Source organism: Myodes glareolus, chromosome 21 (genome assembly GCF_982192425.1).
Source record: "Myodes glareolus chromosome 21, mMyoGla1.1, whole genome shotgun sequence".
In the NCBI taxonomy this organism is placed as follows: domain Eukaryota; kingdom Metazoa; phylum Chordata; class Mammalia; order Rodentia; family Cricetidae; genus Myodes; species Myodes glareolus.
The window spans coordinates 24348965-24367973 of record NC_142046.1 but is presented as its reverse complement, the minus strand read 5'-3'; the positions used below and the strand labels follow the sequence as shown (position 1 = coordinate 24367973).

The 19009-nt window shown below is 37.3% G+C and overlaps 1 protein-coding gene and 1 pseudogene across 2 annotated transcripts in view; one reads left to right on the top strand and one right to left on the bottom strand.

Moving 5' to 3' along the window:
* Lrp1b (LDL receptor related protein 1B) overlaps positions 1-19009 on the top strand; it is a 1858137-nt gene that overhangs the window by 1747945 nt on the left and 91183 nt on the right. For both annotated transcript variants that reach the window (XM_087899923.1, XM_087899922.1), the window contains exons 78-79: positions 11250-11473; positions 12821-12927. In XM_087899923.1, the coding sequence (XP_087756049.1) occupies positions 11250-11473; positions 12821-12927 (331 nt within the window). The remainder of the gene's footprint in view (positions 1-11249; positions 11474-12820; positions 12928-19009) is intronic.
* Positions 17996-18188, bottom strand: LOC148118701 (Nuclear RNase P; annotated as a pseudogene).

Genomic DNA, 19009 nt, shown 5'->3' with positions numbered 1-19009 from the left:
CTGAGATTATGTATTCTTCATGTTTTCATGACCATGTTAACCTCTTTATGGTTTATTTCTTCTAGAACCTTTTGTAGATCTTGATTTGTATATATATATGTTGCTTAATTTTGGTTGTACCATGAAATAATTGATTTTCTCCTTCTCGATGATTGAAAGTTTTGCTGGGTAAAACTTTAGTAGCCTGGGTTGAACTCTCTGGTGCTTTAGGGTCTTCAGCACTTCTGTTCAGGTTCCTCCTGCTTTTCTTGTGCCCATTTAGCAGTCAGATGCAATTGGAAAAGGTCTGTCTTTATAAAGCATTCGGTCTTCTTCCCTTGTACATTTCAACATTCTCTCTTTGTTCTGAATGTACAGTGTTTTGATTACTTTGTGCTCAGAGCATCCTCTTTTCTGTTTCCAATTTATTTTGTGTCCTGTATGGCTCTTGTACCTTTATCAGTCCCGCCTTCTTTGTTTTGGGAAATCTTCTTCTATAATTTTGTTGCCTTTTACCAGAGCTTTCTCCCCACTGCTCTATTTCTATTATTCTTAGATTTGAAATTTTCATAGTGCTGCAAATTTCCTTGGTATTTTGTACCAGGACATTTTTATACTGAACATTTTCTTTGACCTATGTATATATTTTTTTCTTATCATATCTTCAATAGGTATTTGAAGATATGATAAAGAGAGATAAAGACTGTCTCATTAATCTCTTATATTAGAGAAGCCAGCCTCTGTAGTTCCTGTTTGAACTTCTAAATTTTCATTTCCAGAATTCTCTTATTTTGGGCTTCTTTTGTTGAGTTTATTAACATTTTCGAATGTTAAATAGTTTTATTCATTTTTTCCAGTTGTTTGTTGGTGTTTTTTGGCTTTTGCTGAGAGAGACCAATTGTTCGTTTGTGTTTTGCTGGATTTCATTAGGACTCTGTTCATTTCCTCTTTAAGGGTAGCTGTCACATTCATAAAGGTTGTTTTAAGGTCCTTTTCTTGTTCTTCATCTATGTTGGACTCTTCAGAGCCTGCCATGATAACCTTTCTGACTGTAGTAGGGACACATTGTCCCAATTATTGATTGTGTTTATTTTTTTGGTTTTGTTTTTTTCTGTTTGTTTTAATTATTGCAGGCATTTGGGCATGTGGGATTAGAAAGATTATATTTCACCTATCTGTTTTTTGCTCTTCCTGTTTTTGCTATTTGTTTGTTTGTCTTTTCTGTTGCCTAGGTGTTTTGTTCCTTTGTTCCTGTTTCTTCTTTGGATTGTCAGTGAGTATTGTAGCTACATGTTTCCTAGTAGGGCGTTCCAGGTTAAAAGTTTTTCTGGGTATTGAGAGTTGACACAGAGGAATATGGATAGTCTAGGCTACTGAGGACGTTCACAGCAGGAAAGAAAGAAGAGTGTTACATCAGAATATGCTTATTTATTCTCCTGGAAATGGGGTAGAGAGTGAAAGGAGGACACCCTGGATTTGCTACAGAGCCAGGGATGATTTGAGGAATTGGATTAAGAGGAATGGAAGGAGTAAGGCAGGTAATACAGTCACCGTACCTGCATTTCTGTCAGGAATGACTTGCCAGTTCATAGGGAGTGCCTGCTGGAGTTGGGTGCTAGGTTAAAGTAGTGCATGAAGGAAGAAGAGCTGGGGGGAAGACTTGTGGGATTTATAGGATGTGAAGAAAAGGGAAGGAGAAAGGCTGCCGCAGCTGTTCTGTTGCAGAACTAGGGATGAGACTGGTGGTAGGATTAGGAGGAAAGGAGGGAATGGTGAATGTTTTCAGTTAGTTTGCATGTTTCCTTGTTCTACTCAGCTGGTGTGTTTTCAGGAAATACCTGGTTCTATTCTAGGCGAATGGGATGAGTTGGGGGAAAGCAAGGCTAGAGAAAATGATTTTTGTGATTTGTGAGGCATGGGGGGTCAGAGAGTAAATGACGACTGAGGCATTTTTCCCTTACACAGATGGTGGTGAAGCTAGGGTAGTGGGACTGGGGGCGGGGGCTCAGAAGAAGAGGTGAAAATATGTTGTAAGTCTACTTTCTTCCATGGTAGGAGTGTTCTGTGTATTAACAAGGTGTGCCTGGGATAGCTGGGTGCTAGGTTCAGCAACAAATTAGGGATTATGGTTAAAAGGGGTAGATCTGCAGGATCCTGTAGAATTGGGGATAGAGGTTATTGCAACTGTTCTGCTACAGAGCTGGGGAAGAGATTAGGAGACTGGGTTTAGAATAACAGAGGAAAAGGTTAAGACCTGCAGTCAGCCTAACTGGTTTCCTGGTAGGAGTAGCCTGTGTGTTCCCATGGAATGCCTATGGGAGTTGGGGGCTGGGATCAAACCTATCAGTTGTAATATCCCCATGATAACTGAACAGCAGAAAGTAGTTAACCAAATGATAATAGGTTGTCATGACTTCATATTCCCTTATATCAAAAATTAAATATGACCTAAGCCCATTCCAAAGGATGGAAGTTCTAATAAAGGCTTTTTTCTTATTAACTGACAGCGAGATTCACCTCAGAAATCTATGAAAATGTTTAGAATACTAGTTATGATTATAGGTTTGCATTCAAAATGCAGACTCAGCTTGTTACAAATGGTTGTGATTTTCTATACCCAAGACCTGTGTAAAAACAGTACTGATTTTTTTTTTCTGATGTGTATTTTTAAACATGTGTGAAATCTGAACTGTTTTTGGTTTGTTTGGGTCAAAGGCTTACTCTCTCCAGTAGTTTCTTCATTATACATTCTGATTGCTTCTCCTGAAGCCTTCTATTTTTAAATAGCAACCTTAGGTGCCAAGCTTCTGTAACAGGCACACTGCCTTCACATTCATTTATGTTTCATTTATTATTTTTTCCCTGTTTATTTGTGTTGCGTGGAGGATTTGGTCTTCAGGTCTTTTGTTGTATTTTCATGGAAATCACACCACATCAAATTTACCTTCCAGCTCTCTATGTGAACCGTGTCTTCTTGATTTGGGGTACCTTTTCATTTGAATTTCTGATCTCTCTAAAAGTATATTTGCCTACACATACAGTTCACTATGGGATCTTGACTCACACCTTAATTAGTAACCTGCCATTTCTTCAGTTAATGTAATCAGCACTGTTTTCCTATAGCATTATTCTAAAACCTCAAAAATGACATATGTGCAGATTGTCCATTCTATTGAGTATTGGTGACTTATTATACCATTAATATATTTAGAAGATTTCTTTGCCATTAAACTATATTTTATACCCTATGATAAATGTTTAACTTTATTTTTGTTTAATTTTAAAATTTTATTTATTTTTGAGATTTTCTTATATAATTTATGTACTTGCCTCTTTTTCCTCCTCCTCCTATTCTTTCTAATTCCTCCTGTGTCCTGCTCTACTCTTTCCCAAATGCAGTCCTTTTACTCTTTATTCATCTCCATTTCAGCTTGAGTTTTCATCAGTGTTTTTACTTCTTTATAATATTCACCCTTTAAAATACTGAATTTCCTTCATCAATTCATTCATACATATCTTTGTTATCTTTGTAAATTTTTTTGGATATCAATCAGGCTTTCATTACTGTTCTCATTAAATTCATTTAGTTCTTTGTGTGTTCTTTAAACTCCTTCAATTCTTTGATGAAGTTTATGATTATATCTCTAAGATCTGTGTCTTGCTGTCCATTTAGGCCATTTTTATTTGAGAACATGTTTTTTGGAGGGTGGAGTTTGAAACAAGGTTTCTCTGCAGCTTTGGAGCCTGTTCTAGAACTTATTTTGTAAACCAAGCTGGCCTCCAACTCACAGAGATCCCCTGTCTCTGCCCCTTGAGTGCTTGCATTAAAGATGTGCACCACCACCGCCTGGTTTGAAAACATTTTTATATGCCTGGTCAGTTTGGGTAAAGAGAGATATACTGTCATCACTTTGCAAACTGGATGATCCTGTGGTTAGGCCTGGGCATGTAGACTTCTTTTTTGGTTCTATGTCAGATGTGAGCCAACTCTGACAAGCCTCTCATCTGGATGCCTCGGACTTGACCTGACTGAAGGATGAATGCCCCAGAAAAGGTCTTGAGTTTGAATGTGTTAGGTGAGTTTATAGACCAGGTCACTAAACTTTCTTGTAATATATTGTCAAATATAACATTTTTATAAGGAGGCATGATTTCCAGAGTTTAATTGCTTAAACACTTTTATAGGCCCTTTCTCTTTTTATTTTATAACAAATATGTTTGGAAAAGTTTTTTTAGTACTGAAGCTAAGATTGTGACAGATAGCATACAATGTATAGTATACAGGATTTGATATTTAAAGTACAAACTTCCAATTTTGTTAACATTAAGCTGTCAGTTTCTCCTCGAGGTTTAATGAATCCATTCAGTTGACTAATGTATTGATAGGAAGATGCCTCAGGGTATTTAACTTATCTGTGTATTTAGAAATCTTAGCAGGATAGAGACCTTTTATTTTTTGTGTGTGTGTGAAGAAATCAGGCAGCACAGGTCTTCTAATTTGTGTATCTATATTTAAAAAAATTCCTCGTTTGTCAGAACAGTCATCTCCTCCCACTCTTCCAAAGAGAACATGTCACTATGTTGTCAGATGCATTGACCTCTTCTTTGATCTAACTTTAAGAACCAATGAACAATTTTATGTTCTATTTCTTTCTAATATTATACATGCTTTGATTTGTTTTGCTTTACTTTCTGTCTTTTTAGGCTTACATGGTTCATAATGAACTGTTCTGTATTTCCACACTGTTCTTTTTCCTGTGTTTGTGACTTAGAATACATAATCTGTTGTTTCAGCTTTCTGTTTTATCAGATAGAATTTAAACTGTAACAGGAGCCTCTGTCTTTGTCTCTCTTCTTCCATTTAGCATTAGTCACTTTTCTTGGATGATATCACTCAAAGTCTTTGAACTTCCATGAAGCCCTATCACAAAAAACTACAAGCAACTAAAGGACAATGAAAGTAAAGAAATAATATTATCCCGGAAATAGGACACCAAATGGTTATTTAATATATATCACTCATAAAAACAGATTGTGCAGGTTATAGTTAAGTGTTAAGGAATATATTTGTGATATATATATATATACATACATACATATATACATACATATATACATATGCTAGTAATGAATGAAGAGTCCATGAATTTTAAAGAGAGCAAGAAAAAATGTGGGGATGGTTCAAAACAGAAGGAAAAGATGTAATTGCATGATAATCTTAAAAATAAAAGGCCCTTATGAGTATTAATGAGGAATATCTTCTTGCTTGTCCTTCTTATGTAAATAAAACACCCTGTGTTGTGGAAATCAGCAAATATTGAGTGCTGTGAATCACTATCTCCTTGTATTTTTAATTTGCTACCATCATTTCTCTAGAACTAATATTGCTACTGATGTTATCACTATTTCAGTCAGAATTAAATAAATATCACCATCATCAACACAATATTAAGCTTTAGTAGGTATAAGAAAACACAGGCACCTTCCTTGATCTAGAAATCAGGTAATAGAACCAGCAATAGAAGTCCATACATGTGGACAACAATAAAAAACCACAAATAATTGAAAGACTAATAGAGCCGTGTAGACATCCTTAGTCCACTGGTCCCAAAGAATGTTCTCAAGTGAAAATTATCGAGATGAATCCTGGGGCACAGAACTTAAAGCATCAATCAGAAATATCATCAGACAATCAAGGAGTTTAAAGAAAATAGAAGCAAACAAGTCAGTAGAGATATTTTTTTAATTTTTTTTGTTTGTTTATTTTCCATTCAAACATTTACACTTCCTCCCCTCCGCCCATTCCCCTCCTACTCCACCACTCACTCTCCTTCCTCCCCCTCCCTGCTTGATAGAGGGCAGGGAACCCTGCCCTGTGGGTAGTTCAAGGTCCTCCCCCCTACATCCAGGCCTAGGAAGCTGTGCATCCAAATAGATTAGGGTCTCAAAAAGAGAGTACATGCAGTAAAAACAAGTCCCAGTGCCATTATCAATGGTTTCTCAGTCAGCCCACATTGTCAGCCACAATCAGATAGTCCGGTTTGGTCACATGCTTATTCAGTCCCAGTCCAGCTGGATTTGGTGAGCTCCCATTAGAACAGGCACATTGTCTCGGTGGGTGGACCAGCCCCTCGCAGTCCAGACTTCCTTGCTCATCTTCTCCCTCCTTCTGCTCTTCAACTGGACTTTGGGAGCTCAGTCCATTGCTCTGATGAGGGTTTCTGTCTCTATCTCCATCCATCGCCAGATTAAGATTCTATGGTGATGTCAAGATAAACATCAGTGTGATAGTGGGGCAAGGCCAGTTCAGGCACCCTCTCCTATGCCGCTTAAGGACCTAGCTGGGGACATCCCTGTGGACACCTGGGATCCCCTCTAGAGCCAAGTCTCTTGCCAACCCTAAAATGGATCCCTTAATGTAGATATCTTCTTCCATGCTCCTATATCTCCTCCATCTCCACCCTCCCATTCCCCCAAGCTCTCCCTACTCTTTCCCTTCTCCCTTCCCTCTCCCCTTCCCCGAACCCCATTCCCACCCCTACCCCCACCCACATACTCCCAACTTTTGCCTGGCAATCATGTTTGCTTCTAATTTCCAGGAGAATCTATATATGTTTTCTTTGAGTTTACTTTGTTATTTGGCTTCTCTAGGCTTGTGAACTATAGGCTTAATGTCCTTTGTTTATGGCTAGAGTCCACTAATGATTGAGTACATACCATATTCATCTTTTTGGGTCTAGGTTATCTCACTCAGTGTAGTGTTTTTTATTTCCATCCATTTGCATGCAAAATTCAAGATGTCATTGTTTTTGACTGCTGAGTAGTACTCTAATGTGTATATATTCCACACTTTCTTATCCTTTCTTCAATTGAGGGGCATCTAGGTTGTTTCCAGGTTCTGGCTATTACAAATAATACTTCTATGAACATAGTTGAACAAATGCTTTTGTAGTATGATTGGGCATCTCTTGGGTATATTCCCAAGAGTGATATTGCTGGATCCTGAGGTAGATTGATTCCCAATTTCCTGAGAAACTGCCACACTGATTTCCAAAGTGGCTGCACAAGTTTGCATTCCCACCAACAATGGATGAGTGTTCTCCTTACACCACATCCTCTCCGGCATAGGCTATCATTGGTGTTCTTGTTTTTGTTTTTTCAGTGCAACTCAATCTGTGTTTAATTTTGTAAGAACAGGTTTTACACTGTAAGGTGGGTTGTTTCCCAAGGCCTTCCTTTTGTCCCAGTAGATGACTTGATCATTTTAATCCACAAATGCAGTCAGCAACTCACACGGGAGCACAGAGCTCCAGAGGCAAACAAAAGGATCGCTTCTTCTCAAAAGGGCCATTGTATCTTTACCAAATATAATAATTTAAGATTGCAACTGGCACAAGGTCACAGTGTCTCTGAAATATACTCTGTTGTGAAATGGTCAATTTTCTTGGGCTTTCAAAGCATTTTCAATTCTATAAAATTGATTTTCCCAATTGAATTTTTGATTATTTTTAAAGTTCATAAACAGTATTAGAGTTGACTTCGTATCTAAGAATTTCATTTTTATGCCTTCTTCTTAAAACAAACAAATCCAAACACTATTATGATAGTTTCTGAATTCTAAAAGTGTTTTATAGATCTAGTAATAAAGTATTTTTATTCTCACTTAATATTTATAGTCTCGAAGCTTTTGAAAGAAAAAAATCATCATAATATTTAAGGATCCTAGAATAATGTGCTAAATATTAAATAATTTGTTAAAATCATAATTTTCAAATGATGAACTTAAGATGTATAAATTTATAGCATGCAATATAAAATTAGATTTTTGTTTTCACATATATTTTCTTTAATTAAAAGTCATTACTCTTAAATAATATCTACCAAATTAATTATTGAATACAATTTATAAAAGTAAATTATCAATTCCTTGTATACAAACAGGATTGTGAGCAGGGAGATAAATGAATAAAGTGATAAATGAAATACCCATTTACATCTGTAATTTGAATGCTATTAGTCACCATTTCACTTCCCCACTGATGCTCCAGGTTTGCATAACATTCGTGTGTATTCTCAAGAGAGTTAAGCAGATTTGGGTAGCAGCTGTTGATGCTCAGTCGTGGCACTAATAACAATAAATACTATCCAGGATACCTTATCAACAAGAAAGTGTTGGCTCGGTAATAGTTGTTGTGACACACCGTTGGCTTGCCTTGTATCTGACATGAGAACCCAGAAGTTAAAAGCATTGCTTGCTTGAAACTTGCTAAAAACAATTAGCATTTAGTTCAAGTAGGCAAGATTGCTCAGTGGATAGAGGCTCCAGTACAGAGGCCGGTATGGTCCGTGCTCTATCTCAGGATCCCACCAGGTGGCAGGAGACATTCAATGCATACAAACACCTTTACACATCTCATAAGTAAATTTAAAAAAATTACCCAAAGCAAATATAAAATTATCTTAGCTTCTTCCATGCAGCCACTGTGGTTTTTTTTTTTATTAATTTATAAAAATTTCCATTTCCGCCCCTCCTCCCAATAACCTACCACTCCCCCCACTCCCTCTCCTCCTCCCTCTCCAGTCCTAAGAGCAGTCAGGGTTTACTGCCCTGTGGGAAGTTCAAGTTCCTCCCTGCTCCCTCCAGGTCTAGGAAGGTGAGCATCAAAACAGACTAGGATCCCAAAAAGCCAGTACATGCAGAAGAAACAAGTCCCAGTGCCATTATCAATGGCTTCTCAGACAGTCCCCGTGCCAGCCACATTCAGAGAATCTGACCATATTCAGAGAAACCGGTTTGATCGCATGCTTGTTCAGTCCTAGTCCAGCTGGCCTTGGTGAGCTCTCATTAGATCAGTCCCCTTGTATCAGTGGGTGAACGCATCCCTGGCGGTCCTGACTTCCTTTTTCATGTTCTCCCTCCTGCTCCTCATTTGGACCTTGGGGGCTCAGTTCAGTGCTCCAATGTGGGTCTCTGTCTCAATCTCTATCTATCATCGGATGAAGGATCCCTCTGATCCTGACTTCCTTGCTCACGTTCTCCCTCCTTCCGCTTCTCAATTGGACCTAGGGAGTTAAGTCCTGTGTTTCAATGTGGGTCTCTGTCTCTATCCCCATCCATCACCAGATGAAGGTGATATGCAAAATATTCATCAGTATGGCTATGGGCCAAGGCCAGTTCAAGCACCCTCTCCTCTGCTGCCCAGGGAACAATCTGGGGACCTCTCCTTGGACCTGGGAACCCCTCTAGAATCAAGTCTCTTGCAAACCCTAAAATGGCTCCCTTCGTTGAGATATATACTTCCTTGCTCCCATATCCATCCTTCCTCCCCCCCATCCCATTCCCCCAATTTTAAAAGAAAGAAATTTAAATGAAATTACCATAGTTTTTTACCCTGGTGTAACTAAGAAAAGAATTTGAGTGTTTGTGTATTTTCCTTTGATAAAGAAGGATCAACAACATCATACTTCCTGCAGCGCAAAGGTTTGTTCTGCTGACGTTACAAACACGATAGTACTCAATACCAAACTTGAAACAGCATAGAATAGCAATTTGACACACTATCTTTCATGTTTGTAAGCTTATGATTTACATTGACATGCAAAGTCATATGCCATTTGATGATTTCTTTATTCTTAAATTCTGCTAATATCAAAAAATACAGTTAACAAAATTTTACTGCTAAATTTTAAAAGTTTGGAGAAGAATATAAAATAACTTGATATCTTATTTATCTAAGATTGTGTCATATGAATAATATATAAGTTTTCTAGAGAGCATTGATCTCAGCATTTTCCATTTAAATGGTAAAGCTTTGAGCATATTGGATATACATATAGTATTTGTTGTTAGAGACATGCAGTACTATTAAATGTTATATTTTTTATGAAGCCACAAATATATAAAATTTCTGATGCTAGGGATCATTAGAATATTTCAAGTGGTCTTTGTGGCTCAGGGCTGCAATCCTAGTCACTTTGGAGACTTTGACTGGAAAATTATAATTCAAAGTTTGGGCTGTTGATCAAATCCATCATCAGTCTGAGCAACATGAAACTTCATACCAAAATAAAATGAATAAGATAAATAGCTCTTGTTGGTTACTCAGCAAACAAGGACCTGCTCAGCATGTTTTCTCCCCTTTCTGAATCCCTGTTCCCACATGGGAAAATACTTCTGGGTTCCACAGTTTATTAAAGGCATCTTCCTTTTTCCTAGGAACTAGTAGTGAGCAGCTGGCACTGCCTTGGAATCATTGTTCTCTGATCCCTTGTATTCTTTGGAGAGAACCACTTTTGTCTGTTCCTCACTGAATCATAAAAAAGACTATATGTTACAATAACATTTCCCCACTCTGACCAGATCCTATTGGTCATCACCTGAAACAATTGCTTCTGCATTGATATAATACCCCTGGGAATCCTTTCTTACTTCTGATTCTTCACAACAAACCTGACCATATCGAGTTAATTGCTTAATTATTTCCATTCAATGTGATGAAGTTACTAAAGGGTTCAACAAATATATTTTTGCTAACACTTCATATGAATTCCTTTACCTTTGTCTCATGATAGTTCTGGAAAACAGAATAACTAAAATAGCCAAGCTCTGAAACCAATATTTCAGCTTTCCTGAAAATATACTGAAAAGTTTATGCTATGTTAATGTATCTATCTAAACTATTTGATTTTTCAATTGTAAAACCAATTGTATGTAACAGATATCCAGAGAAATTTTTGCTTTCACATTGCTGAAATGTATATTATTTAAATACTTTAAAAAATACTTTAAAGCACGATTTACTGAAGGTGAGCATATGTGTATATTTTGGGATTAAGCCTTTATATTCCTGAAAATATAGATTTTTTAAAAAAAATGAGTGTGTATACTCTGATTAACATGTACAAAAATGTACATCATGTTAATTGCACTGAATTGTAGACAGCATAAGTGGACAGAACTGACTAAATATTAAGAAGCAAATCAGTATATATCCATAAAATTAAATTGCATCTATTAATAAGACCATTGGTAAATGAAATACTAGAGGATATGGGTAAATTTCAGATATGACATTAAACAAAGGTTAGGAATATAAGGTATTGCTCTTCTTTAATGGATAGATTGTCTCTGTAATGATGGAAAACAAAATCAATTAATAATACCTAGAATATTTCTTATCATTCCTTCTATCTTAATGTGAAGATGCAGAAAATGATACTCATTTCCCCAGAGAATATGGCGATATATTGCTTTTCTTTTTTTCTTCTAGTGTCCTGAATTTAAAAGGCCTCGAGACATTGCAGTTGACTGGGTTGCAGGAAATATTTATTGGACTGATCATTCTAGAATGCACTGGTTTAGCTACTATACTACTCATTGGACTAGCCTGAGGTACTCCATCAATGTAGGACAGCTCAATGGCCCCAACTGCACCAGACTGTTGACTAATATGGCTGGCGAGCCCTATGCTATTGCTGTAAATCCTAAAAGAGGGTAGGTGTTTTTGTTTCTCAAGAGACTATGGATATCCACATTTAAAGATTTTGTTCTGCAGTTTTATTCAGAGTGGAAATTTTTTCTAATACCAAATATCTCCATCCTGTTCTTTCATAACTTTTCCCTTTCTCAGATATTGACACATAATATTTTCATAAATGTTTTTTATATTATAAAATTAATACATTTGTGACTATCTCTCTTCTTGTCTCATATGTTTATTTGTTTGGCTTACAAAACAGTAGAACTGACATGATGATCACATGATTACTATTATTAAACATCAATTGAATTTTCTAGACTTTAAAAATATTAAGCACAATGCTTAGAAGTTAAGGAAAACAATATATAAAGACATATATTCATATTTCAATCTCTTTACATTTTTATTATTTAATGTGATGATGTCCATTCTGTGATAAAAACTGAAAAGACTATCTATGCAATGTTAAAAAGAAACATTAAATGAAAGTCTTAAATACCTAAAAAGAACCCCAAATACTAGAGTTGTAGAAAATCTTATCCTTTAAATAAAAAGACAATTTCTTTTTCAAAAATGCTTAGTTCTGCCTGTAATTTCAACATTTGAAGACAGAAGGATATAGAGTTCGAGGCCAGCATCAGCTGTGTAAGGAACGTGAGGGCTAGCCTGGGTTTTCCTATCTGAAAAAAAGAAAAGACAAAGAAAGAAGTACTGTTTTCTGTATCATTCTAATGACTTCAATATTTTTTTAAAAAAATTATTGAAAATAGATTTTTCTCTCATATAATACATCCAGCCTCAGTTTTCCCTCCCTCCAGTCCTCCCAGCTCGCTCCACCTCCTCTGAGAATTTTTTATTACATGTGTATAAAGTATTTTGATCATATTGTCACCCTCTTCCCCACTATGACTTCTTCAAACCCCTTGCCCACCATGTCCCCCTTCCAATTTTATGTCTGTTTCCATTTAAATAATTATTTTACTTTTATAACTCATTTGTTTTTGTATCATCTCTATTATATTAAGCAATCTGTCACTATAAGATGACTACAAGCTTTTAAAATAGTTTTCTCTTGAGATTTTTAAGGGGTTCTAAAAACTAAAATTTATACAACAAATAATAAGCTATGATGTATATTATTAAATAATATACCTCAACAATTACATTTGGGTAAGGTTTTTATTTGCAATATTGTATTACAAGATTGGCCGTTGGAGTTGAACATCAATTTAAGTCAGGAATATGCTTACTGAGGGGACTGGATTACTTGATACGTGTGATCTGATTGGACACTGGTAAAGGAAGACAGCAGTTTTTACAGCACTATCTCCAAGCTAATCTCCTTGATCTACTCTCTGCAGGATGATGTACTGGACTGTAATTGGGGACCACTCCCATATAGAAGAAGCAGCCATGGATGGCACTCTGAGGAGGATTTTAGTACAAAAGAACTTACAGAGACCCACAGGTATGATGTATTTGGCATGCAGTAAATGTGAAGCAAGATGATAGGCTTATTAGTATTAACAGTTTTTTTTTCTAGTGTTCTTCATGCTAAAACACTTTTGAGTAGATAAAATGTGGTATAGTATGATGTTACAGAAGTCATTAACATTCTATATTCTTGGTTCCCTAGTCTAAATGCAGGTGATTATCTTATGCCACCTTCATTTTAAGATGTTATTTGAAAACTGCTTAAGTCATAAGTCTATTAGTAGGTTCTTACATGAACAAAGCGTTGACAGATCCTAGCAATGCTTTGGGGTATTTATTCGGATACACGTTAATGTTAATGATATATGTGGTAATATTTCTAGAGAATACCAAGAGAAATGAGCTCAAAGACGGCAAGTATAACTACCTTCTGTAAAATATCTGGTTTCATGGTACATGACTTTGCATTCAGTTCTTATCTTTGTTTTCTCACTCTCTTTCCCAGATCTCATCTAAAACTTCCAACATTCTGCTCCCTCAGCACCATCAGGGCTCCAATCTTGACTCAGTTCCATATTTCCTGCTCATTCCATGTTCCTTCATCAGACAGCCCAAGGCTTGTTCCTCTCTCTCTCTCTCTCTCTCTCTCTCTCTCTCTCTCTCTCTCTCTCTCTCTCTCGCTAAATATTTAAAACTGCCTAATGCCAAACTTTAAACATTTCAGTCATAATGTATTTGCTAACTGCCATAATCCAAAATTCTGTGCCTCCCACCCTGCTGTGTGCCTACCAGTAAAAGAACTGAATGGTGGTTCTTTTTTGTGTTTTTATTTATGCTTGGCTATCTTTCATACTTTAAAATAATTTTGGTTGTTACATATTCATAAACTTTTAGTTTGCTTTGTGAGTTTCATTTGACCCTACCATTTTTATTCTTTATGGAATTGAGAAGTTTGGGGGATTAAGTCTACTGACATGTCTTTCATTTAAGTATCACATGCTTCTGGAACTGAATAAAGCTTCTGCACTTGTGAAGCAAGTGTCAGCCATTATGAAACATGTCATAGTAGAAGTTATTTTACATACTTGCATAATTTTAGGCAGTTATAGTTACCATATACAAAGCAAAAGCCATTCAGGATGGGTAGTTGTTTGGGATATTTCATTATGAGTTCAAATACCTCAGTTGCAAAATTCATTGCTTAAGAAGTAGCATGAATAAAGAAAGACAGCAAATTGTGTTAATTTTTTGTTGTTGTCTTTTTTTATTATTATTTAACTGTGACTAACGCTTGAGTGAAATAACCGTCAGGGACCAATTTCAACAAGGATGCCACTCACCAGGGTAGGGGAATGGGGACTAGAAAAATACGTAAAGAGAACAAAGACACCAGTGAAAATAATAAAACAGAAGTAGGCTAGTACTGGGAAGGAGTTCCATTGAATACTGAAATAGCCTGCATTTAATTTTCCATATACCTATATATCAATACAAAAAGGCTAAGAAGACAAAAGACTGGTTTAACAAGATGCAATTAGAACAGGTACATGCTTTCAAACTTTGAGACATCAAGCCATTAAGGCATGAGGAAAGCATTCTGTTGTTTAGGCTGTGAACCCACCCTAGGCCAAGTATCTCGAAGGCAGCCACTCCCTAGGTCAAACCTCCTAATTCAAAAGAAGAGAAGAAATATGCTTGAATACTCTCCTCTTTGACCAGGGTGGAAAGAATATACTTTTATGGGTCATCTTAATGCCCAAAACACCAATAAACACATCCTAGGTCAGGGTGTGTAGCCATACTTATTGTTAACAATTTTTAACAAGTTGAAACTTTCTGGCCTTCAAACAAGGTAGAAATAGGCTCATATTTTTGAGTTTCCACACATATCTTCAAAGAAAAAAGATTACTTGGGCTTAGAGTTTTAAAACATATTAGCCACATCTATTGCTTGATTCTGAGGTGAAAGAAAATAATGTGGTATTAACAGTGTTTTGCTGACATTGCTTACCCCATGGAAGAGATGAATTGGAGAGGAACACATAGCCAAGAACCCAGAATAAACATTGACATCATCCTCCCAACTCCCTATATTTCCACAACCTAGAATACCACCTGATTTGTTTTTCTGTTGCTGGGATAAAATATTATGACCAAAAGCAAATTAGGGATGGAAAAGACTTGTATTTTCAGGATATAGCTCATCACACATAGAAGTCAGAACTAGAGCTCAAGAGAGTAATTGATATAGAATTCACAGAAGAATGCTTTTCCTGGCTTTATAATTGACTCATACTCAGAAAGCTTTCTTGTTTAGTCCAGAACTACTTGCTTAGAGATTGTACCACCCTCACTAGGCTAGGTCCTCAGGCATCAACTGGCAATCAAGACAATCACAGACATGTCTAACATACAGGCAAATACCATGAGGGCAATCCTTTAGTTTATGTTCCCTCTTCTCAGGTGACTCTGTGTGAAGTTGATAATAAACACTAGCCAGGATACAAACCTTTAGGTGTGGTGCATTTCATACTGAAAACAAAGTATCACTCATGTGAATATGTGGTACAAGAGCTTTTCATGCAGTGAGGATGGTAAATTCTGTTAAGGGATGTGCTTAATACATGTTCAGATAGAAAAAAGCTTAGTTTGCCTGGAATAATATAAGGTAAGCAAGAGCTTGTCAGGTGTGATATGGCTTCAATATGTACTTCCTTATACTTCCTTATCATTAAAAATCACCACATGTTAACTTTACATCATATATTACAGTCATTGAAAATATAGATCCCTGCATTCATTCACTTTATCCCCTGAAATAGCACACCATAAAAATTAGATATTGTTTGCACATGTACACACAGACCTCATGTAAATAACACAGAAGAAATGCATTGATGCAAAGATGTCACCTCAACTGCATAATAAGAAAAGTCATGGGAAAGTGGATGGTTAAAATTGTTTCCTAGTACAGACCCTGGGGAATTTCACAATAAAATTTAAAGAATGTTCTTAAAAAGGCTCAAGGTAAGAGGTGGAACTGAAGGGAAGCCAAGCAGCAGAGTAAAGAAATTATGAAATGACACAGGATGATGTTTAGATCAAGAAAAGAAGGACTAGTTCTTTCATACCTTAGAGGACTCTGTAATTGTACAAAATCTATTTATTTACCTGTGTGTTTGTTTATTTATTTTTACTGTAGTTTTAGGGTCTTTAATGCCATAGAAAGAAAGATAAAAAGAAGAACAGTGAGAAATGTGATGAAACTTCAGGCCCCAGGGCCAGAGTCAGACGTCATGGTGGGAGCCCTGATTCTTATGAAGTGGAGACAAGATATGATTCTTTACAAACAGCAGATATGAGGCTGTCTATCATTTTGATCCTGTGCATAATCTTTTCGGCTTAGAAGTTTTGCTTTGATAACATCTGTTCCACTCACAGAAACAGAATTTTAGATTGTTTGCTGAGTTTGTCAGCTAATACTTATTGACCACTCCATATGTAGTAAGCACAATTCTTGAAAATTGTAATGAAGAGAACAGAAGCCTGCCCTGGCAGTGTCCACAACCCTCCATTGCATAGAAGGTTAGAGGAGTACAGAAGAAAAGAACATCGGAAGTATAATTAACAGTGGGAAGATTGAAATATATGCTCACATTTTTAGGACAGTAAGTATGCGGGGCGCACATCCTGACCAGCAGGAATGAACACCACCAAAAACGAGAATTCCTTCCCTGGTCACATCTTTATTTGGAGCATTTCCTTGAGGAAAATTGGGGGAAGGGAAGATAGAGCAGGGACAAGAGAAAGCTTAGAGAGAGAGCGTTGGGCCCCGAGGCAGCTGCTTTTAAGTGGTGGAGAGGCTTGAACGCTGTCCTGATTGGTTAATGCCATTCTGCTGTTCTGAGCATGTGCAAGCAAGGGTGCAGGCAAGGGTGCTCAGCCCCACGTGGCTACCTCCAAACTGCAGGACCACCTGTGCCTCCAGGTGGCTCCCAACATCTCCCTCTTCTCTTGTTAATAAGAGCAATAAGGTAAAACTATTTTCCAATCTGGTCCCCACCTCACTTGGGCTAGTAGGTAGCACATCAATCAAAGACATACAGCACTTCCATCTAGACGCAGCATGCCAAGAATATCTCTGCTCCCACCCATTCCTAAGGAAAGAAAAGGCAAAATAGAGTCAGTCAGAAAATTGTTAAGAGATAAGAGGTTGTACAGGGTGCTGCTTAAGTCGATGGTGTGAAACAGCTGCTCTTGACACCGCCCAGAAGGTCATCACTGTTGCCTCCGCACGAATCTTTCATAGCAGTATCCTTTATTTCTCTGGTCGGTCTTGCTGGCACCCAGATGTATGTCAGCATTCCTAGAAAAACATAAACAAAACTCTCCTCCCAAATAAACATTTAAGAGTATTAAAAACTCTCAGTGTAAAAATTTAGCACAATCAGTACTGGAAGTAGGCTGGTTTTGAACTTAGAGACTTGCATGTCTCTGTTTTAAAGAGCAAATCTTGTTTGCCTGTACCAGCAAAATTTTGAATTAAAAATTAAGTGTAAAGAATGCAAGAGAAATCAAATCCTTTCTCTGGGGGAAGCTGTCACTGGTAGTCCCCCTCTATTGTTTAACCCCAAAACAGTTGTCACTGGGAATTGAACTCATGACCTTTGGAAGAGCAGGCAATGATCTTAACCATTGAGCCATCTCTCCAGCTCCCGCATTTAAATGAAAAAACCTCTAGGTAGCATTGTTTTATTTTACCCGTTGCCTCAGGCAAAAGGTAATGGTAACCAGGTTGACGCGCCTTTATTATGATAATCACGACCAGTTCTGTCTGAAGTTTATGAGGTAAAATGGACGTCGGCATTCGATCTGACTACTTTCTGCTGACAAAGGGACGTTGTTTGGGGGATAAATGTTTTTATCTGACTGAATTTTTGGCGACAAATGTTTTTATCTGACTAAATTTTTGGCGGCTGTGGCTGTGAGCGGCGGCGGCAGCAGCAGACAGCGGCGGTTGCCCCGCCTCTGAGGCCCATTGTGGCGCACTCCGCATGGCCCAAAGGCATGGCTCCGCCCCGGGCCGTGCGTGGGCTCTCCGGTTATCCTGTATCTGCAAACTGTGCATCCTGCCTCGCCTCAGGCAATGAACTCGCACCGCAGGCCGTGAGTCTTTTTCAAGCTCTGGCGAGGGGGGGCATCCGCCCACCCATGGAGGGCCCAGTTAGGGCCGCGGGGGGGCCCCAGTCTCAGACCTTCCCAGGGGCCGGGGAGTGACGAGCACTTAGTATATCATGGCAAAGTCTTAAGTAGGTAACCCTTAAAATGTCCACAATAATTAATGAATACACATCAAAACATTATTCTTACTATTAGTAATAATTTACTATTTTTTTTAGTTTAAATTGTTTTACACAACAGTTGCAATTCTGTGAGATGCAAAAAGAAAACCAAACCTTTTGTGTTAAAGGAGAGGGCTTGCTTTTTGTCCTGGCTGCCTTGCTAGCTTAGACCTGAAATAATCACACAGAAACTATATTCATCAAAACACAGCTTGGCCCATTAATTATAGATTTTTATTGGTTAATTCTTACATCTTAATTTAACCCATTTTTATTAATCTGTATCTCGCCACGTGATTCTGGCTTACTGCAAGATTTTAATCGGTGTCTGTCTCAGGCAGAAGATCCATGGCGTCTCTCCCTCTGCCCTTCTTCCCAGCATTCAGCTCTGTCTCTTCCACCTACCTAAGTTCTGCCCTATCAGGCTCAAAGCAGTTTCTTTATTCATTAACCGATGAAAGCAACACACAAACAGAAGGACCCGCTACACCATTTCCCCTTTTCTGTTTAAACAAAACGAAGGCTTTAATTTTAACATAGTAAAATTAAAAATAACACAACAGCTATCAAGAAAGATTACAGTTACAATATTTATATCTACTTTATCTTTTATCATAATTAAGGAAAACTATAAGTATAACTATCTATCTATTTTTGAACTCCATCAAAGATTCCAGATGGATATAATATTACCTAAGTAAACAAGAAGTACATTGTAAGCAACTTTCAAAACTCTAGAAATGGCAAAGTCATCTTGCTGCATGGACAGTTACC